The following is a 23051-nucleotide window of genomic DNA, read 5'->3' on the forward strand; positions in this document are numbered from 1 at the left end:
GTGCAAAAAATTATTAACCTAGAAAAAAATTTCCTTGAGAAACTTAATTACTACTGCTTATGAAAGGCTCCAACATGGATTTCTGAAACCGTACAATCCATGTACAAAACATGCAAAAGGAATTTGAGGTGTTGCATCTCTTCTCTGAGAGCAAGTTAAAGACAGAAGAAAATGTTACTGTGATCAAAAAGATGTATCCCATTATCTTTCCAACAGCAATAACAACAAATCAACTTCTGTTGCATTATCTCAGTGATATGCAGAAGAAGTGGTGTCTCCCCCCCCCCCCCCCCTTTTTTTTTTCCCCATGTTTCTTACATCTCAGACGTTTCCCTCTTTTGTTACTTTTTCTAGATTTTTGACCTGTGTAATTTTTCTTCTTTCTTGTGCTAGGTCAAATCTTCAAATAACTGCCAACTGAGAATGGCATGCATCCTATTCAGCTGTTTTAAAGCCATGTTCTTTGTTTTATTTCAAGTATAAGCCAAGAACAATATTAGGAGCTGTTACACTTTGGGCTTTACATCTGGCTGAACGTTTGCTTTGAAAGTCTGACCACAATGGCATTATGAGCAGGTATCAGAACCTGCTGCCATGTGACTCCCTGTGCAACCTCTGCTGCATATAACACTCGGAGAAGAGGCAGATTTTATGGTGAAAGTGGTTAGGTTGCTCGGTATTTCCATCATTTTATGTTGCTGTCTGATTCAGATGTGTTTGTTAAATGCAAATGTCTTGCACTGATGTTTTCCACATACAGTGTCTGCCTTGGACCATATTTTATTTTCTGTTCTTAATTTTAGTGAAATGTCTTAGCCATCTTTGAGGAGAATAAAAAAAATCCCAAGTGAACCCACAAAACAACCAGAGAAAACTGAGCATTTGTGGGGAGAGAGAGGATTTAGGGTCTTTTTAAATTCCTTTACAACTCCAATACAGTCAGAATTTCAAACTTTGTAGTGTTGCAGCTCTTTTAGGGCTGTATCTTCTACAGTTTCATTCAAAGTTGTGTTTCATTATCAAGTTGTGGATAAGCCTTTGGACATTACAGTCTGCCTTTGCCCACTTGGCGATTTTTCTAGAGCTCACTGTTTAAAGCATGCGAAGACCCCACCCTGCATGATGGTGTTCCTCAGCTTCCACAGGCGCCTTTGCCCTGAGGTGCAGCTGATACCCTCACAGTCCAGATAATGTATAGGGTTAAAAAGGAGCCTTTCCTGGAAAAAAACTTCTTCCTCTGACCTGTTGACAGGGACTGAGAAGGAGCAGTTCCTCTGCCCCTGTGTTTTCAGTGACCCTTCCGCTTGCTGGCAAGAGTTTTGGAGGAAGAAAGCATTTAGTAACAAGGGAAATGAAGACTTGGCCAGTTGGCTGCGAGAGTGGAGCGAATGCTGAGAGAGGTTGGGAGAGATAGGGAATTAGGACTGACTAAACAATTTGTAGCTAGTTTAGAGGATATGAGACCTGACAAAAGTTTTAAAGTCAGGTTTTTAACTCTACTGCAGACTTGTGCTTTGGTGAGGATGGGGGGAGTCTTACACATTTGAAAGCATGTGAAGGAAAATAGAGGCACTTGGAAACTACCCTATAGGACTAAAACTATTAATAGTTTGTGAATCCTAGAAACATCTTCCTCAAAAAATGTATACTTTATTCATAGTTTTGTGTTTTAGTTGAGTGTTTTTTCTGTTTATGCAAATGTCTAATCTGTATTTGTATCATGCTATTTTCCTTTAATAAAATGGAAGTTTCCTGTTAACTTTGTGGCTTTCAAAGATAGAGTTTTATGAATGGAGGAAAAAAAATATAACAGACAATAAATAACTAGTAATTTTGTAAGATACTTAAGTTTGTTTGGGTTGACAACAATACTGATTTAAGCTCAAATATTTCTGACAGAGGAACTTTTCTGATTCTTTCCTTAAATAAATATCAGTTCATAAGTTGGGCTCCAAAGTGACGTCCAGGAACATGAGTATGTGGGTAACTGGACAAAAATCTGGTTGAAATTAAATAATTTCCTTTTCCTGAAATGTCACATTGGACCTGGCAAACAGTATAATAAGCAGTTGTGTAGGAGGCATTTTCGGGTCTAATATTTCTGTGGAATTTATGTTCTTAATATTAAGGTAACCTTCAGATGAAACCATATGTTATCTTTTTCATGTAACTTTCAGTGAATTGGATTAGTTGTTTTACCATGGTTTTATCTAATTTTTTCAGGATTTTAACTAAAAATTAGTGAAGACTCAAGTAAACATCTTAAAAGGAAAACAAAACCAAGCAAACACAAAACCCCACCTTTAATCAGCGTGACATTTAAGTAATTTCTTATTCTTGAACCAAAAATCATAAAGGCTTACATATTTTTTAATGCAACATGGGGAAAATTGTACTTAAGTAGAAAGTTTGAGGTTCAAACTTGTTTTGTGTTGTCTCCAAAAGCAGGAACTGTCAGAAAAGAACCCAAGCAAACCAAAACCATAGAAACCCAGCCTGCATTTTTTTCCTAAATATTGTGAACTACACAGTCAATGACAGGATTTTCATTCAAGCCTTTTGATTTTTAATTTTAATATTTTAATTTTAAAGCAACTGGAATTTCACTGATTTTTAACAGGCAGAACATGCTGAGTGAATGTTGATAAGAGTTTGAGTATTCTTGTCATATATGTATAACATACCTGCTCGTACTACAACTTCTTACAAACTGGTATCCTGTGTAATGACCAACATATGTTTTATCTTTAATTCTGTTAACCAGAGGCGCCTTTTCCTGGAGATGTTCATTCTTAGCATTGGCTATGGGGCCATTACTCATATCACCTTTCTTCTATATACACACTTTCTATAGTAGATTAACAGGTAAACTGAGGTTTTCATATTTAAACAGGAATTTAACACAATTTTTACTAATTGCTGTAGGTAACCTGTTAAAATCCCATAGCCATTTTTTTATAAATTCGAGACCAAATGGTTCTTCTAGCAACTTCTGCAGGTCTCTGGTCTTGTTCTTTATCTGTAAATCAAAGCAAATTATCCAGATAATACACTGGACTAGGCTTCTACATCCTGATCTGTTGTCCTTTACTATTGTGAACTGTTGGAAAAAAAAAATTGAAAACTCAGACAGTGGATGTCCCAGTTAAGAGACTTCTATGTCAAGATGGAAACATTAGGAGTATTTCAACCTGATATAGTGAGTGACTCTTGCTTCTTGCTGAGTTTGCATTTGAAATCATCTGGGATGGTCCCATGTGATGTTCCTTAGTCTGGGATGATGATGTCTTCTAGAAAAGATACTCAAAGATGTCCATAATGGCAGGAAAACATTTGCAATATAAATTTTAGAAGCCCTGGAAGAGATGTTGCAATGTGTAGTGCTGCATGGAAAATGTGAGAGCAAATATCTTTGTCTCTGAGTTACTACTATGTAGGTTAGTTTTAGGTTGGGTTTAACTTTTGTTGTGTGAAATAGCCCACAGACATTGCCTGTAAGTAAGTTCTGTATTAGGATACTAAAACCAAGAATGTTGTTGGTTCCGCAGAACCTGGATAATCACATTGCTTTGTCTTTAGAGTGTACTTGGCACTGAATGCATTGTTAATTCCAAGTGTAATATCATTTATTCCTGGAAATAGTGGTATATGAATAATCAAGAAGTCTTAAAACTTCTCTATGCACTTTCTAGTTATGTTAAAATTCCTGAATTTGTCTTAATCTTTTCAACAGGATTGATCGTAAGATGTCAAGTGCTCACACAAATTACAGACTGGATGAAGCACAAGCTATAATGAGTGAGCTTCGAACCATAAAGAAAGCTATATGCACAGGTGAAAAAGAAAGGCAGGACCTTATGCAGGTAAAAAATACGCTACTGAACAAATAGCCGCTACAAATTAATAACCTACCTCTATTTTTGTGTTTGTGATTGCATTGGAATTACCAAGTTTATATAAGGATGTGGCATGGCCTAAACTGATTTTTCTGTTTGATAATTGCTAATAGCAGTCAGCTCAAAAAGAGGTAAGTAGTCTTTGTGTAAGCTGTGAACACAAGACTTTATATGCATTTCCTATTTTTGTCTTTATGTTCTGCCCTTACATTTAGATCAATTTCTATTGAATTATAGCTTTCCATTGCTGCTGGCTATATCAAAGACTGCTATGGAGTAATTGTGCTGCATTTTAAAAAAAAGTCTTTGGTATTTGTTTTTCATTTTGTTTAATGTGTCTTTATTACCTATAATGAAGTAGGACTGAGAATTCATGTGCAAAAATGTTTACCATGTCTACCATGTTTTTCCTTTCATAAGCATTTCACAAAACTGGATCTCTGTGTCACTATGGCACAGATTGGTAGTTCTTCTTTTGCTCCAAACTCTCCTAAGTACCTGTATCAGGACACAAGTTAATTTCATGTGTTCTCACAAACCCCTCCAAGACTATGATTAAATACAATGTATACAGAAACCATCATGCAAGTTTTAAACTCTTTTATGAATCCGAGCATGAGGATTGAGGGGAGATACGTACCTGAGTAATGATCTAACTTTTGAATGGATGCTGCATCCTGCCCCAAGCTCTCAGTTGCCGTGTCTGCTTTATTAACGTGATGGGAGCTTGATCAAAGAGCCACAAGCCTCTGCCACCACAGGGACTTCAGTATAGACTTGTCCAAATAGGCTGCACTTACAGAGAGGTGACAACAATGATTCTCTTCACCCAATCTTCAAACTGCTATATGGAAAAAGGCATCTTTGTTACCTGGATTTTTGGGACTCTACTAAATTACTATTGCCATTCAAACTACTTCTTTCAGTTTTCTCTGCAGTAATGTTTCACTGGTTTGGTTTTTTTTTTAATTGGTAAATTATATGGGTAGCTTGTAATCTACATATAATGAATTTCCGTAGTTATACAATTATTCAGTCTCCAAAGCATTACCCAAAGGTCAGCTGATGGACCACAAATCCTTGTTCAAGTAGACAGAATGCTTAAGTTGCTACGAAAAGTTTCTGCCTTGGCAACTTTTAACATATTTGATATTTTGTGTTGGCCAAGTTTTAAAGTGATTCTCAGTCTTCCACATGCCTGGCTAGCAAGAAACGATTTGAAAGGCAGTTCTTCATGGATGCAGTGACGCACGTTTTAGGAAATTAACTGTTAATTTAAAGACTTGTGTGTGAGATCTTGGTGCAGCTTAACTACTGGCCTTGTTTTTGGCTTCCCTACTAGACTCTCTCCCCTCCTTTTCCTTACATTTTCAGTCCTCAGTAGCACTAAATCTAGCTGTAAACACTGAGATGTTTTAAAAATCGTATCTGTTAAACCAAATTTAAGTGCACTTGCAGTTTCTTTAAATACACTGTTGAGAGAGTTAGAAGTCTAAGATCAAGCTTATGAAGGGTTGGGCAATGCTGACAACACCAGAATGTAAAGGTTGCACAAGAGAGAAGCAAAAATAAAGTGTTACCATCCTTCTTCATAGGTCTACATTACATACAGGAACTCTCAGTCTAGGAGGTATCATTTTTGTAATTAATGACAATCTGTTGCGATAGCATCCAGTAATAGACATATAATCTGAGAGAATCTAGAAAATAGTTGTTCCACACAAGCCTAGTGAGCAAAAGAGTTCTGCATGTTTTGTTTCAATTGTAATAAGGGATTAAATGCTACAGTTTACAAGATCTATGGGTGTAAAAATTGTGCTATTTCTGCCAACTTAATTGTGCTTGATATTTTTTTAAATTTTGACCCAAAAAAATTTATTTTTGTTGTCACCAAACTTTTCTGTGCTTTGCCTTCTTATGATCAGTTGAAAATTACTGTTAGGGATTTATTTAGCTTTGTCAAGGAAGTACAAGTCTATTTTAAGTATCTTCCTTGTTCAGAATTTGGTTTTTAATTTCCTATCAGTTTTGATACTGTTTTGTCCTTTAAAATGCTACATTTTAAAGCTATTGTTGGTAAGACAAGCTTTCTGATTAAAAAATTTGTTTTTAAAGCTGTTTATAGAGGAATCCAAAGTATTGTGTAAACAGATGGGGATTTATTTCAGAGAAAGGAAACAGACAATTTCTTACTATTTCTTAATTTAAAACTGGCCAATGTAAGCAACAGAACTAAACATAGTAGAAGTGACTCAGTCTTGTGTAGGTGCTTGGAAAATTGTAGCTGTCATAGAAATACAGTAATTAAATTGAGTTGTGTGGGAGAGAAGGCTGGTGAGGGAGAGAAAGGGTGGTCAGAATTAAGCTGGGTGCTGTGGTTACAAATAAAGCCAAATATGCAGTGTCACTGCTCCAAAAAAGTGGGTGAACTTTTTTATGTAAGATTGAGTAATCAAGGTGCATGGTTAGGTTCCTGAAAGCAGTGTGTGTGTGTGTCTCTCTCCTGACAGCCCTCCATCCCGTTCATACTTTTGTTTCTGTTCCAGCATGTGCATATGAGATGAGATGTTTGGGGATATGGTGTAGAGGGGAACTTTGCAGAGTAGGACTGATGGTTGGACTCAATGATCCCAAGGGTCTTTTCCAACCTGAGTGACTCTCTGATTCTATGCTTTTAAAGTGTTGTCCTTCATCCTTAGGAAGTATTGGAGTTTGGGTTTTGTGGGGTTTTTCTTTCCTTTCTTCCCCTTCCCCTTCTTTCCTTTCTTCCCCTTAATTCCTTTCCAATAAATAGGTTAGGTAGGAACTGCACTGAAATTGTATGTAGCAGAGAGCTCCCAAACCAAATAGCAGCAGACAATGCTGAAATGACAGTGCTCATTTCTCTCTTTCTGGATAGGTCTGGACTGCTGTGCCTACAACTTCACATCCATATGATAGGCTGGTCTGGCAGTTTCTGTGGGATTGCCATAAACAGTCCATAAACCCCAGATGAAAGATGGATTCCTCCATATAGCTGGGGAGGATATTACTCTTAGCAGTTTATGAAGATTGTAACCGTCTCTGATTTGCTGGAAAGAGGACATGTTAGGTGATTTGATGTTTGTGTAGCTATGATTTGAAATTACTATCCTATTTCCTAACCATTTCCTAACACATTAGGGATCCATCTTGATCCTCCATACAGTGGGAGTCAGACAGGACTGGATGATTTCCAGTGATTTTTGAAGAAAAGAATTAGACAGGAGTCTGCAATTTTCAATTGCAAGAAGTGGAAGACACTCTGGTTTTCTTTTTGCCATGCCGTGGAGCAGTTCACTTTGGAGGGTAAAGGGACACTATCTAGGGACTTCTCAGCAGTGTAACTTAAAATTGATTTTTGCTGTCTCAGGGATGAGAAGAAACTATTTTGTTTATCTTTCATACTAACATGGCACAGTTCAATTCAGAGGTGGCAGAAAAATTGGCTTTTTGGGGGAACCCAAGAAAATTTGAGCTTTTGGAGGCAAGCAGTAGTAGCCTTGTCCTGCTGATGGCGGGTCTGGCATTACTCTGTGATCTGGAGGAGCACAGGCCCCTCACTCTTATGAAAAGGGAGCTCACTCATTTGTTTGTCCTGCACCACGCTGGGTATTTTCCCTCTTTTTCATCTCTAGTGGACATAGGTCTGAGGGAGAGACTGGTATATAATGAGAACAAAGGGATGGACCATGTATGACAGAACTGGAGGACACTTAGAAAAAGCTGCTTTTTCTGGCTAGTTTCAGGCCTGCTGCAAGGGATGCTTTCTAGGCTCCAAAACTGGACGCCTTTGTCTTCAAGGTAGCCTTGCTGTTCCTGTGAGCAGCAACCAGTTGCTGTTGCATAGGTTTGCTTCCTGACTCCATTAGTTGAATTTGTTGTAAGAAAAGGCAGCATTTGTATATTATCCCTTTTAAACTGCACTTTGAAGACTGAAAAATCTCCTGGTAATTGGAAATAGACAGTAACGAGGGCTTGTTGCAAATCACCAGTTGTCGAGAGTCACTGAGATTCCTGAGGGCCGGCCAGCCTTTGCCCAATGCGGTGCTTCAGATTTGTCTGATTCGGTAGTTTAGACACTGGAGTAGCAGGTTTTAGAGTTTTTATGTATATTTTTAGAACCAAATAGTTTATGTTATGACTTATAAATTGATATTGCTCTTCAAATTTATGATTTTTTTCATATAATTTGATCTTTATCTTCTGGTGAGGGGACAGAATTGAATTCTTTTAATGTCTTTTTTTAATGTTCTTTTGATACATAATACTTAGGGTCTCTGTTATAAATGATAGCCTTCACAGTGATTTTGTTATTGATACTAATGTTATCTGTAATTTTTGAAAAAGAGAGAATGTACAATCAGAAAATAAGTGATATTAACAATTTTCCCTTTTTTTAAAGGAAATTTAAGAGCCTGCCAACCAAGCTTGTACTATCAAATGAGTTATTAATTTGTGTGATTCTTACTCCCCTTTCCCCTTAAAGATTGCTTGAGGTCTCTGCTTTACCTTCAGTTTGTCTCCTTGTCTAGACATCTCAGAGATGTCCCATGCCTAACTCAAATTATAACATATCTCTTAACTATGTGAACCTTGGGTAAGAGAGCACAAGGGTGAAATCAACTGTCATAAAACTACAATCAATAAAAGGTATTCATCAAGTTGGATGTGATAGTAGTATCAGCTAAGGAATGTAACCTGCACAGAAGATGGCAAAAGGGCAGGTGAATCACATTTGTCTTCCATATCAGCTACCCTGAAAGATGACAGCTGATAGATTTAAACATCTATAAACGATACAAAAGCTAAAACATTCATAGATTTAAAACAAATAATTTAAAATTTCTTTAATGTTAGATACATCTTTTTTAAAAGAGAGATTTATTTCAATGCAAAGCTTCTGCATGTTAGTAACACTAACAAATTTTACTTTCTGTAAATACCTATTTATAGGCAACCTACCTGTCATATTTATAAAATATAATTTTTCTTTGATTTCTATTAATAATTATAAAAATCAGTTTTAAAATCTCTTCTCCTATAGAGCCTGGCCAAGTTAACAGATGGATTCAGGAATAGCTGCTGTATTACAGATTCCCTGCAGGATCTCCAGCACAATTCTGGTTCTCTCAGTGACTCCTGTTTACCTCAACAACACTGTGATGCTTGTTCTCAGACTGACATCACTGGAGAGGTATGTGTTCCTATTCGAGACATTTGCTGTAGAGAATAAGCTGCTTTTGTATGATAGTGATACATCGTTATTTCCTGTTTTGATTTAAGAGGTGTTGGCTATAGCAGAACAAAAACCCCAAAGCAATATTGGTGGCAAGGGAGTTGCGTTTGCTTATCGTTTCCAGAGTGTGTGAGCAGTGCTCATGTGTGCTGGGCATTGCGGTTCTGCTACTTGAGCATGGCACAGGGGTGTAGCAACGGGCTTGCAGGTCAGTGACAGCTAAAATCAGCTCCCAGACTCAGCCAGCCTGGCAGAGCACTTCTTGTGTCACCACTTTGGTGTCTGCAGGTTCATCTCTGAATAACAGCTCTTGCAGAGGTGTCTATGGACCTCTTTATGTCACCAGCTCTGATTTACTGATACTTGTAATGAAGCAGGAATGAGGAAAACACTTTAGCCAGCTTGAAGTTGCAGTAGAGATCTGATTGTGCCATAATGTGAGATGTTAATATTCTGATAGTAGTAATTATTAAAAAAAAATTAAAATCTCGGTTTTATCATGCTTGTCATCATTGTTTATATACATCAAAGATGTAGGGTAGACTTCTGTTCCTTTCTTCTGTCTGAGACAACAGAAGTATTTGTTAGTCTCAAAATGTTTTTCTTTAAAACTAACAAAACCGATCTAGTCTGTCATACCTTCATATTCAAATAGGGTATTTGAGAACATACTAACACTCCTTGGGAATAGTTCTGTGTGAATGAAATTATGTATTCCAAATAATAAAAATTTGGCCTGTGCTAGTACTATGGCAGCCTAGCTGTTCTTGAGCAGTAAAACATTAGCTTCTGTGGATGAGAGTGATGAGAAAGCAAGATGACAACCTGTTTGTAGTTTATTAGTACTATAGTTTGGATGTTACTCCACATTTGGTTAGAAGTTTTTATTGAACAATGTCACTCTAAGCGTAGGCTTTTATCATCCCATTTCTCCTCTGTTGTATTCTTTCACTGCTAATAGTTGCCAAGTTAGATGTCTCTACAGGAGAGGAAATCTGTCTTTTAGAGGAAATCTGTCTTTTTAAGGAGGTAGACTTATAAAGCATCTAAGAAAACTTAGCTAACACTAGGCTGTCTTTCAGTGCATTAGGTAGATGGTACCTTTGGCAGGTCATTTTTTTGGGGCTGGTGGTGGATATGATTATTGAATTCCAAAACAAATTGCAAGGAAGAACATAGGATTTTCCCATTCACACAATACACCTTGAGTGCCATCCAAGCCAAGTACAGTCTGAAAATTGTGTTTCCCGAGTGTAGTTTTTTTGTTAGGAAAACAAAATTATACAATTTTGTTAATTGTTTTTCTGAATTACTAGTGGTGGAATGTGAGTAAAAAAGAGATGGATTTTTTTTACACATGTGATGATGAAGAGAGCAAAAGCAGCAGTTAGATGAGAAATCCAGATGTGCAGCAATGCATTTAAATAGGTTGACTTGGGTTTTAAATATTAGACTGTACACAGATTTCTGAAGAAGGGAACTGCTGATGCCTCAAGATGGAGAGAAGTTGCTGTAGAAGCTGGGCTGTATACAGTAGGAGTTGTAGCATAAATGCACGTTCTACAACTGGTTCAAGGATCAGGTGATGTTTTTGTAATAGTGTTTAAAATGCACTAATGATTAAAGTGTTGGGGAACACATCACAGTACAGGGAATGGTATCTGAACTACTTCTACTTAAACTATCCATAAAATAGCTGTATCAAGTAGTAAAATATTTCAGTTAAAAATACTCTTTGTGTGTTAGGCTTGGACAAAGATGAAAAGCTTTGACCATTCATCAACGATTCTGTTTGCTAACCCTTGATTTCCAGGATTATAATTTATTGAAAGACCTTATTTATGGTCTATACTTCTAGCAATAAACCAGTTTTGTATTTCTAAAGCATAAAATTGATTTTTCTTATGTTCTTAAAGCACTGAAGTTTTTTAGTGAGTCCAGTAAGTGAGACTAATTTACCTCTTTATTGTGAAGTGATTTTAAAATCTCATTTCTTCCTCTTGTTTTTTTTTTCCCTCTCTCCTTGTTCTTCAACTCTACAAAAGTTTGGGTTTGATGACAAAACAAGACTTGTAGACAAAGTTAGACTGAACTGGCAATATGAAGAGGCCAAGAAAAGGTAATTAAAAATAAATTTGTTGGGTTTTATTTTTACTCTCCTGAGTACAGTTTTCAGAGTAGAACTGGAACCACCCTCCTAGCTGAAATGTCTTTAGGAAGACTAATTTACTTACTATTTAGTAGTTTACAGATAATAAAAGCTTAGGTAAACCTAAGACTTTATCATAAGATTATTATATTTGTTTACAGAGATAAAACTAAATGTGAGTCCTGTCTCTAACACTTGTATAAACACAAAATTGCAGTAGTTTATTTGAACTGGTTTATATTTTTTCCCCCCCTCTTCTCAAACCTCAATATAAACAGTCTTTAGATTTACACTTATCAGTCTGGTCTGTCAGTACATTCAGAGCTTTGCATAACTGTGTTCTAAGTTCAGTGTGCTGAAGTCATGAACAGAGTGTGAGGAAAGAATGCAAGAACTTCCTGTGAAATAAATGAAGATGTTCAGATGCTCAGACCTGAACAAAAGGGTACATAAAAATCAATGTTGGGGGGGTGGGGCTGGAGTTGGAAATCTGATAAAAAAAAATTAAAAGTAATTCTTGAAATAGATTAATTCTTCACGAGTCCTTTAGACTTAATTGCTTATCGTAAGTATTTGTTTTGTGAAGGTCTGTCTTGCAGTGTTTCTTCATGGCTTTGTAAAAATAATCTATTCTTATTTAATACTATTTTTAAAATACTATCTATGAGTATAGTTTAATGGGTCCTCGTTTAATCTCATTGTTTTCAAACTACTTACACATATTCAGGACAACAGTGTAGGTATAGATGATGGCTTGAACACAGTAATTTTATGCACTTATGATTTTAATTTGTGCTGATAGAATATTCTTCTATTAAAATTGACACATAAGATTCTGTATAGTTAACTTAAACCTTAGGGTTTTAATTTTTTTTTAAGTTAGAATTTTTCTTTTTTCTTTTCAACTTTGTTTTGCCATTTTTTTTACATCTCTCGGAACAAGAGTTTAAAAAAGTTCAATACTTTTGCCTCATTTTTTTCACATTATGGTGGCTTTTTTGCAGGGGAAACCATAATACTGGTATATGTCTTGGCAGGGATTGGAAGGCGATTCCCCATTTTGTTGTTCTTGGAAGATTCACCCACATTTGGATGCAATACAGGCTTAAAAATTTTAATTGGTGCAGGCATGTTAGAGATACATAGCTAAATCTTCAGGATTTGAAACTGGAACGAAGGTCTGCATTGTAAAATAATGCATGTGAATACCAGTGACTGTTACCTAATAAAGGTTAGCAAAACAAAAACCTGTCAGTGTCCTGTTTGCTCACAGGCTTAACCCTTAGCACTTAATAGTCCAGTGATAGTTTAGGGGTTCATGGCAGTTGGAAAGGAGGAGGATAGAACATAGTTTTATATTGTTTAGTTTAGCAGAGCCACTGGTGCTGTGAAGATTGTGTTAAATGCTTTTAGTTCAGTTTTCTGTCATACCTTTTCTATGTGTTTTTCAAAACAATTCTATTCTTGTATATTACTGCTGGGAAGGATAGAGTGGTGGGATTTTTTTTTTTTTTTTTCCCCAGTAGCAGAAGCATTTTTCAGCTGGAAATACCAAACATTTGTTTATGCATGGAATGTAGTATTTCTGAACATCAGAAGTAAGCTGAATTTTGATGTTAATTAAGTGTAGAAAACCTGGGTAACTAATCTTCCAGCTAGAGAATAGAATTGCAGTTAAGGGTAGTTTTGCTGTCCCGGGATAGCAGCTCTGACAATGGTCTGTTATTTAGCAAAAGCATGTTAGTTGCTTTAAAATAGTAGCCTTATTCTGCCCAGTATGTTGTACGGAAGTAATCAGCTTTCAGCTTTTGAGTGGAACTGCACAAAGCTCATTGCCCCTACCAGTTATCTCTGTGGTTGCATTCTTCATTTATCATGCATTCCTTCCCCTTAGCTTGCTGGCATTTCTGTAGGGCTTTTGTCTCTACTAAATATCTTTGTGTTCGTTCTCCCTTGGCTGCCGAAATATCTACTGTTACTGCACAGTGTGGGTGACGGAATGTGCTGGGATGGATTAAAATCTACAAAGTAGAAAATTAAAATGCTACAGTATGTCACAACTGTAAAGCTGTATATTATGACTACTTGCTTGTCAGACAGGGTGTGGAAACATATAGCATATAAGCAGAACAGACAAACTGTCTGATTTCCAAGTTTTAATGGGAGACTTTTAAAATACACTGTAGGAGAAAATTATGTCTTCCCTTAAAGGAAAGCAGGAAAAAAGCCCCACAAACTGAAAAGCAGTATGTTGCATTTTAGTCACTCCTGTGAATTTAGTCAGTAGATCGTACAGCTCTAGATATGAGCAGAATATTTGCCATGTTTAGTAAAGAAGATTTTAAAAATAAAAGTATGTTCTCTGTATATGGTGTCTGAGCACAGAAATGCAGTGTTGGGATTTCTGAATGAACTATCATGAGAAATTCCAGATATGACACCCAGTGATTGTAGAAAAGTTGGCTTATACTCCCAAAATAGCTCTCTTCCCTCATAAAAGATAATTTGATTTTAATTCCTCCTTTAAAAATCTTTCTAACTACTGAGTGGTTTGGCCTTTGCATAAATTAAGACATTCGCATAGCTGCTTTTTTTTTTCCTTCAGTTTCCCACTGGAAGGAAGTTGGATAATTTGCAATTTAATTTTTCCCATGAGTATTTCAGATGTTGTGAGTTGTGGGTTCTGACATCGTCAGGTTGCTGGGGAAGAAGTCTTCTGTGTCTGATCCAGGCTCTGAGTGGAGGCGTGTAAATTCTACTTTTTAACTTGCCAGTCATACTGAAGAGAGGTGCATTCACTTATCTTCTGCTTTTTACACTTTCCCCCCGTTATTTTAAAATAAATTTTACCTTATTTCCATGAAATTTCTTCTCTCAGATCTGTCAGTGTGGCCCTCCAGAGAAGCAGGAGGAAGGCAGGATGGTCTTTTTGAACAGACAGCCCCAAGCTGCCTGGATAAATACTGTTTTTAGTTTCACTTGCTATTTCAGTGAGACCACCTCTCATGAAAGCATTTGCACACTGGAAAGTGTACCCCTCGAGCACTTTTCTGAATAGACTGATTCATAGAAAGAGAAATCAAAAGCAAATTGTTTTTCTTTGATAACTCTTTAAGTTGTGCAGTTCAGAATAATGACTACATGAAGTATATTACCAAATTATAATGAGATGTCATTTCTGAAGTGTATTAATCAACATTTGAAAAATGATCCCCCCAATAAGAAGCACTAAAAATGATCCCCCCAATAAGAAGCACTAAAATTCTTACCTTTTTTTTTTTTTTTTTTTTTTTTTTTTTTTTTTAATAATGCAGTTTTATGGTAGCTGATTTTAAGGAACTAATATATCCAAGTAATATATCTTCAACCAGTTTATCTAATTTGGGTGCAAATGCAGTAACTTGTGTATTCGTTCTGTAAATTTGAATTCAAAGATGTTACTTTTTCAATTGTTTAAATCATACAGTGGTTGTCAACAGGTTTATTTTAGCCTTGAAAAATCTGCCTCCTTAGCTATGCTTATGTTCTCTTTAAGAATGTTACTTCTTTCTTTGCAGTATAGTTGCTGAATAGTTACCTTGTTGCTATCTTATCTCATTACTGAAATTAATTTTCAGTTGGGCTTTTAAAAGCACTAGCAGAATTCTTACTGCAATTTGTGCTTGTACTGACAAAATATGTGTTGGTTGGATATTGATATGAACATTCCAGTACTGATACAATAATACAGTCAAGTATTTTCCTGTTAAAATTTATCTTGTGTAGGCAGGTTTCAAGGTGTAATTACCTAATTTCTAGTGAATTTCAGTGGATTTGTATGCTTTATTCTGCTAAATTAATCTGAAAATTTGATTTAGAGATGAAGTAATTTGTCTGATACCAGATCAATATCTGGCTTGGGCATGTCAGTTAAACCTGAATCTCCTAGTGTCAGTTTTTAAATCTAAAACTTTCTCTGGGTTATGAAGGGAGATGAGCTATGCACTTGAACTGTCTTTAAAGTTTTCATTATACCAGTTTACCTGTGAATTGGGGAAAATACTAATTCCTCTCTTCCACTGGTTTTAGCAAGCTTTGCAGTTTTCCTAAAGGTGAATGCCTAATTTTATATGCAAAATGCTAGTGGACTCTAAAGGTTTAATGGCTGTCTCAAGCCAATTTAAGACCTCCTTGTTATTGAATCAGGCTGCCTGGAAGGCTGGATATTCTACAGAGCATACTCGTGTTGTCCGCCAAAGCCACAGTGGCACATACTTGCAGGAACAGCCAAAGGAGACACAGTGGAGAAATTTTGTGAGCATTTGGCTGAGTTCCCCAGCTTCTTGTTCTTTCCATTTCTTTCTTCCCCTTTCCCTAGCCTTCCCCTTTTTGGACACAAATCATAATCCACTCTCAACAGGGTCTGTAAATACAAGAAATCACCAAGTTCTAACATCCTTCATTATGTGTCTTCAGTCCCACAACAACCTCCTTTGGATATTGCACGTGGGAGAAGTTCCCTGTCACCTGAAATGGCGGAGAACTGGGTCCAGTTGTAAGCCTAAGGAAAGGAATAAGATGAGCTGATTTATGTTGATTGTCTCTGCATATTTGTGTGACCTTAAGCCATCGTTCTCCTCCAAATCATAACTGGAATTTTTTTCTTTATCCCCACTGATCTTCCCATTTCTCATGTCACAGAGGCCTTAGCTGTAGACTAGTCTGATATGTTACCCAGAAGTCTAGGCATTTAAATGTAGGGTAGTATTTGGGTGTTTTCCTTGGAAAATTTGAAGTAAGTTCAAAGAACTTTTTTAAGATGAAAAGACGAGAGTATGTATCTTAGGAAGTGCCAGCTGCGGGATAACCATAATTTGTCCCTTTTATGAGCATGTGTTAGGACCTTTGTATTGCTTCAGAGTATTTCCCTCCCCAAGACACCTGTCGTTCATAATCTGAGTAATGCTCTAAATGTGGTCTTAACTGTAATTGTAAATCAAACCCTTTCACAAAAAGTAATTTTTACTTCAATCTCACTTCTTATAGTATATTTTAATAAAGAACCTCTTCTAAACGGAAATGTTCTTGAGATCAGTAGTATAATTTCATTAGTGTTGAGATCAGATAGCAGTCTTGAAAATAAGGTTCTAGTCACTAAAATTTTAGGTTCCCTAGATATTTTCAATGATGAAAGGGTTGACCTACTTTGTCTAGGGAGGGTCTGTGTAGATATATAATGATTCAGACATGCTGTAAATTATGAAAATACATGGGTTTTTGCCCCCATGATGTAGTTTGTGTAGTAAACTACTGGCTTACTGATCTGCACCCTCATGCTATTGTCTACATTATCTTGGGCTAGGCATCATTCTAGCTACACTGGTATGGCCTTTCAGGGCAAGTTTGCTATTTTGAATCAGTGTTTACTTAAGATCACCAGGTTAAACCTTTGTCATCCCATCTGTGCCCCTCCTGCTTTTCTGCTTAACAGGAGCTGTTATATTCATCTCCATTTGAAATTTTTAAATACTGAAATAAGCAGCAAGTCAGTCTGCCTACCTAGGAAACCAGTCATTTGATACCACCTACTCGAGTATGGAATGCAAGCTCCTCAGCACTTGTTATGCAAGGATGGGAATGGGCAAAATGCCTGGAATGTTGATGGCTCAAAATTAACTGTTTTTTCCCCAGGAATATGTTAAATTGCTATATCAGTAGAAACCTCAGTATCTGGCATTAGGCCAGATAAAAATTACTGTTTTACAGTAACTTATACTGAAGAAGTAGTATCTTAAATACCCAGTAGGAAGGAAAAAATGTGTTTAAAACCCAGAATCTTCATAAAGGATCCTAATTTTTTTTTTTCTTTAAATTGCAATTTATGTCAAATAACTGATTTATTTAAGTGGGTGTTTAAGGTAGGGGAATATGTGCACTGAATCTGAAAATAGCAAACAGCCACTTTTTTGTAACATACTAGCAGTGAGAATGGCTAGCGTAGTATAGGTACAAAATCTGGTATGGACAAACACAGTGAAATTGCTTATTTATGCATTTATTGTCACTGGGAAGAAAAGCCTGTGTTGGGAGAAAACGAATTGCAATTATGGAACATGCTTAAGAGGATTTTTTATTATGTTTTTATCAGAATTAAACATGACTTCTCAGGTATTTTCTTAGGTTTGAGTAAGTGAGACTGCAAAAGCCTTAGGGATGTTTTCTAGCCAAAAAGATCAGTTTTAAAAAGTTTATCACTGGTAGCTTTTTGGAAAAACTTGCTATACAGAGGGAGTCCTCATTGGAAAGCGAGCAACAAAATTCCCCAGAAACTTCAGTTCATTTGCCGGTAATACAGGTTGCAGAAAACTGGCTTATTGGTGCTGAAGTTCCTCTCCCAAAAGATTCTTGCATTATGTAGTGTTTTTCAAATTCTTTTTCTTTCCTTAAAGGGAAAATGTAGGGACAAGAAGTGCCAACTGAAATGCTAAGAGTTTCAAGGGAGTCAAAGTAAATATAGGTATTTTTGGATTTTGGATCTCTTCAGTGATGCAAACCTTGTCCACAGCAGTCCCTTTCCTTTTAAAAACAGTATAATTAAGTTACTACACTACAACTTCCTACTTTTAAAGCATCATCATAACAAAAATTGAGGGGAAAACCTAAACTTTTAAACTGGAATGTCATTCACAAAGTGAGTTACGTGCTCTCAGCAAGTTCAAGAGTCCATATTAAAACCTCTTGTATTGTGGATGTGTTATACTCTACAGCCAAGCAGATTCAGTGGTTAACTAGTGCTGAAAGGGGGGACCTTACCTTCCCCTCTTACCTGCTGGTACTCCTCTCTTCCTTGTTGTCTGCATTAGAATTTATTTGCTGTTACGGTGAGCTTCTTAACCAGCTCACCCTGCATTAGAAAAATAACTAGCAAAACAATTGTGAGTGTTAAAATGAAGGAGAGGGTCAGTCTTTCAGCTATCTTACAGAACAAGCCAGACGCTTCACCAGATACATCTTACCTTCTTTCATCCACAAGCTGTGTAAGAGTTTATGAACATGGTCACTCAAATACATTGACAGGGCTCATCTCACGCTCGCTTATCAAGCTGTGATAACTCAACTGTACCTGAATTCTGTAATTCTGTTGAAAGGACCTGAGTCCTCATTTGTTTCATTTGGCACTGAACACTTGAAAATCAAGTTGTATATGCCTTCAGGAGTGTTTACTGAATCTTTAACAGCATAGCAGCTGGGGTGGGGGAGAGGAGGGGTTCTGACTCTGCTCGCCCTTCCTGGCCCAGACATTTGGTCAATGGGGCGAGGTGTTCTTCAGGAAGCTGCATCTGGAATTCATGCACAATAGCTGAAGCATGAAATATGTAGACTATATGTAATCAATTCACAATGGTGCTTTCAGTAGCTATTGGCTGGAAGTTGGTTATTAATGCAAGGAGGAAGAAATGGTATTGAAGAGCTTGAATAAAGTATTCTCCTTTAGACTAAAATGTAACTTAATACCCAAGTTCTTTACTTGCTGTAAATGAATCTAAGGGGAGGAAAAACCATATTTGACAAAATTCAACATAAAATTCCTATTCATATATGAATGCTGTCATTGCAAAATTACTTCTATTGATACTTTATTTCCCTTCCCCCGATAATAGAAGGCCAAATACATTCCAGATGTCAGCATGAAATAAACATTGCATGAGGTTTTGTTTTCAGATGGAGAAAACCTTACCTGTGTCATGTCTGTGTCTTTTAAACACATGTTATTACACTGTGTATCTTCTATTTCCTTGTTATGTGCTTTTACCTTGCTTTGTTTGTTATCTTTTCTTTCTTACCGGATATCTTGGAAAAAAAAACAAACAACTTCAACTAACTTACCAGAAGAATGAATTCATATCCCACTTTTATAGCTGGTTTTAAATGTGCTTTTATTTAAAGGGTGATAATATTTTATGGTGCACTGAACTTTGAATGCTACTGTTTCAAATTTAAGATGAAACTGAGGTGTGCAACTGCATAAAGGTTGTACAGTTCTTTCAAATGTTTACAAATCAGAAAGCTAGATTTTTCTCTTATTTACTCTTCATTTTAACTGTAACAAAGTGTCTAAATTGCCCATTGTAAGACAAGCATAAGTACCTATCAGTAAGAGGGTGTTCTCCCTGTTATGCTTATGTACCTATTGATTTTGCCAAAGGAAACATTTGTGACATTTCTAGCTTTAGGGTTCCTTGTAGTATTTATAAGAGTTCAAAATTCAGTTTTAGCAGAACATTTTCTTAAAATGTCAACTGTGGAATTATTCTTACAACTGTTGAGTAGTTGTTCAGCATATTGAGAATGGGGGACGCTACTTTTGACTATAAAGCCTGCTGCAAACCCACCCCCCCCAAGTTAGCTTATGTAATTGCTTGATTTGATGATGGATCAATCTAAAGCCAGCTGTGTTTTGTAATCAGTAAATATTTTTTTTCCAGACCTATGTTTTTGTTGTACTGACAGCTTATTTATTCTTTAAATTTTGTTGTCAGTCAGGACTGCCTAATATTTTCAGCCCCTTGAACCATTTCTCTAATAGGTGGGAAGTGAATATATGGCCTTGTTGTCACTAGATAAGCATCTCCCCTTCATTCCCTTCCAACTTCTCACTGCACTTTTGAAATTCCGAGTTAAGATCTGATAGTGGGAGAACGAGGAATTGAAAGGATGTTCATCAGCTGTACAGGCAGCAAACTCAAGAGCTCTAAAATATTAATTGATTTATAACAAATTGAGAAATCTGTGAATACAGATAATGTCCATGTGATAATAAATGCACAGTAGTTTTTCTACAGCACACACTTAGGAGTACTTGCAGTACTTTAGTGTTTAAAAATATACAAAACAAAAGAAGACCACTCCAAAAGCCAGAAAAAAAAATAATCCTTTCAACCCCTTCCAAATTTTCTTATTTTGAAATTTAGAAGAAAAAAATCCCAGAAGTCAGCAGGCTTCACCTCTTGGTATTTTTCCTCTTAGCTGTCTTCATCTTTGTCTCTTCTGTGTTTTGAAACATATTTATCCTCTTTTAAAGAGTTTCAAATATACAACAGCAGCTGGCCTTGCTAGACAATGAATCTTGGCCAGGAATGGCTGAAGCGGACAGGGACCGTCTTCAGCTCATCAAAGAGAAGGAGGCTCTTCTTCAGGAGTTGCAGCTCATCAGTCAACAAAGGCGATCCCCAGAAGACATTGCACGTTTGGAGGAAGAGAAAAGACGCTTGGAGGATGAAATTCAACGGGCTCGAGCAACATCTGCTCATGGGGCCACTGAAAGGTTTGAGAAGATAAATTGTTTTCTCATCTACTGTAATCCATATAGGTAGCTTCAAAAGGAAGAGTAGGGAATTTCACTGTGTAGAGAAACAAACAAACAAACAAAAATTGGCAATTTGCCTTCAAAAAATAGACTACTCCTGACTGCCATTATTTAATGCTGTCTGTCTTGAAGTTTTCTGAATGAGAGTTAAGAGTACTGGCAACTAGTTGGTTCTCTTTTCATTCATCTAAAAAGTCTGAATAGGAAGGAGTGATCAGAATAGTGTTACAGAAGATGTTTGGAAGAAGTCTTGATTGATATTCTCTGATAATACAGACCTGAATAACAGCACTTGGATAGTGAAAGATTTTTCTGTTATTTTGCAGTGGAGTAATATTCAACTCCAAAAAGCATAAGAACAAAGATCCTTTCCTATATTTGGTTTCTGCCTTGTAACACGAAAGTGAAATGCTGATGTTTTTACTGCCTTTTGTATGCAATTTTTCCTTTTAATTTGCAATCTCAGCAGTGGGAGCACATCCCAGCTCTGACATTCAGAGAACATAGTAATCAGTGTCATTCTTGAAAACTTAAATTCAATATCAAGTTATATGTAAAAACAAACAACCCCCAAAACATATTAATGGAATTACTGTGGTTATGTCAAAGGTGCCCAGTTTTTCCTGTAGCCAAAGAAATGGACAAAACCTCTTCTTGTCACCATAGACTGCTTCCAGTGAAAGCGAGAAAGTATTCTTGTTGCCCAGACATTTCTCTTAAATAGTGGTAAAAACTACCATTTTGACATTTGAGGAAAACTACATGAACCAGTTTTAATGTGATATGTCTAATAGTTAATATTCACATAATTAGACACTTTAAAAATATTTGGAAGTGACATCCATATGCAAATTCTGAGAACTTCAGTTCCTTTGAAAAGACTTCAGACAGTAAATTCAGGCAATAAATAGAAAATTCACAGCCAACCTACAGTTCAGTGTTATATATTTTGCCATTTTTGCGATATTGTTACATTGGCTTTCCAGCTTAAACTGACAGAAAAGGGAGTTCACTTTACACTGCAGTGTAGTAAGTTTTATTTGTTGTTTTTGGGCTCTCATGTTAGGTAGTGCATAGTATGTTGGCAAGAAGGCCAAGCTATTTTTCCATGTAGTTCATGCTGTGGAAACCAGCGTTCCAGTGTGATACTTGATAGTTCAAATGCTAGCAAAAAGTTGAGTAGAAGTTAGAATAATATTGAAGGGCACTCTATTTTTGTATAACAAATTGGAGGAAAGATTAACTATTAGTAGCCCTAATTTATTTGTTTGTTTCAGGCTCAGGAATAACCAAAACAATTCCTAGTTCTGCTTTTCTATTGCCACTTTCTCCTAATCAAGCAATACCAAAAAGTTTCCTCTTTAAATAATTACCAGTTCTGTTCTGAGTTCTAAAGGCAGTGAGTTATGCGCAGATCAGAACTAACTTTTAAAATCTGTATGACAGAGGTGGGGTTTTTTGTTATTTTTTTATTGTTTATTGAAACCAATGCTGCCAGTTTGTTTTATCCAGAAGGACTCCCTTTATGTTGATATCTTTTTTTTATCTTGCCCATTAACATGCTGAATTGTAGTACCTATCTTTATAGTTGAGGAAGGTCTGAAGCACTCAAATACTTTTGGTCTGCTTTCTTCAAACTATCAGAATCCCAATTTGTGAATGCAGAGCTGGAGCAGTAACTTTGCTGAACGTACGAATGCACAACACGAAACAGATCACCACCCTGATTTTAAGTTCAGAGATTGGGCTTGGAAAAACAAACCACCAGGAATACTTATAATTCTGGCTTCAGGAAAATAATAAATGTGGTATCAATAGATAAAATCTGTTCTTTGAAGTTTTAATAATGTCAGAATACAGAATTTAAAATATCTTGTAAGTGTATGAGACTGGCAGCCTTATAGGTACGTTCCATTTGTGTTGTGGCAGTAGTACTGAGTAGTTCAGCTGCTTGTTATTAGAATGGGCAAAAAATAAGTTGCGGCAAGAGATTTTTGTCACAGCTTAGTATTCAAAATGCTGTATCAGTTGCTTAAATATGATACATAAATGTACTTGAAACACCTAGAATTAGAGCTTAAAGTTGAATTTTATGGTTACTGCTTAACAGAAGTCCACCAAAATTTTTTTTTTGATCTTTGAAATTTGACACTAATTAGCTTGGATAATAGGGCTATTTGGAATATTTTTTTTTTCCTGCCAAGGAGATGAAAGTCATAGTAGTTCTCTGTATTTTACTGGCACAATCAGGTTGATGTAAGGGGAAAAAAATACTTTGTACAGTCTGATGTTTTTACCTAGGACTTTTTATGACTTTGCTAATTGCTGCAATGTATTTTCAGCATCATGACTCTTACATTGTGCCTCAATTACTTTTCTTGTCTGGGAATTCTGCTGGAGTCT

The 23051-nt window shown here is 36.4% G+C and overlaps 1 protein-coding gene across 1 annotated transcript in view; it reads left to right on the plus strand.

Annotated features, from left to right (window-relative positions):
• WWC3 (WWC family member 3) overlaps window positions 1-23051 on the plus strand; it is a 62474-nt gene that overhangs the window by 13338 nt on the left and 26085 nt on the right. The window contains exons 5-8 of the mRNA XM_026846133.1: window positions 3734-3863; window positions 8962-9111; window positions 11199-11272; window positions 20364-20606. Of these exons, the coding sequence (XP_026701934.1) occupies window positions 3734-3863; window positions 8962-9111; window positions 11199-11272; window positions 20364-20606 (597 nt within the window). The remainder of the gene's footprint in view (window positions 1-3733; window positions 3864-8961; window positions 9112-11198; window positions 11273-20363; window positions 20607-23051) is intronic.

This window comes from Athene cunicularia, assembly GCF_003259725.1.
Source record: "Athene cunicularia isolate RWA chromosome 1 unlocalized genomic scaffold, athCun1 chr1_part1, whole genome shotgun sequence".
Classification (NCBI taxonomy): domain Eukaryota; kingdom Metazoa; phylum Chordata; class Aves; order Strigiformes; family Strigidae; genus Athene; species Athene cunicularia.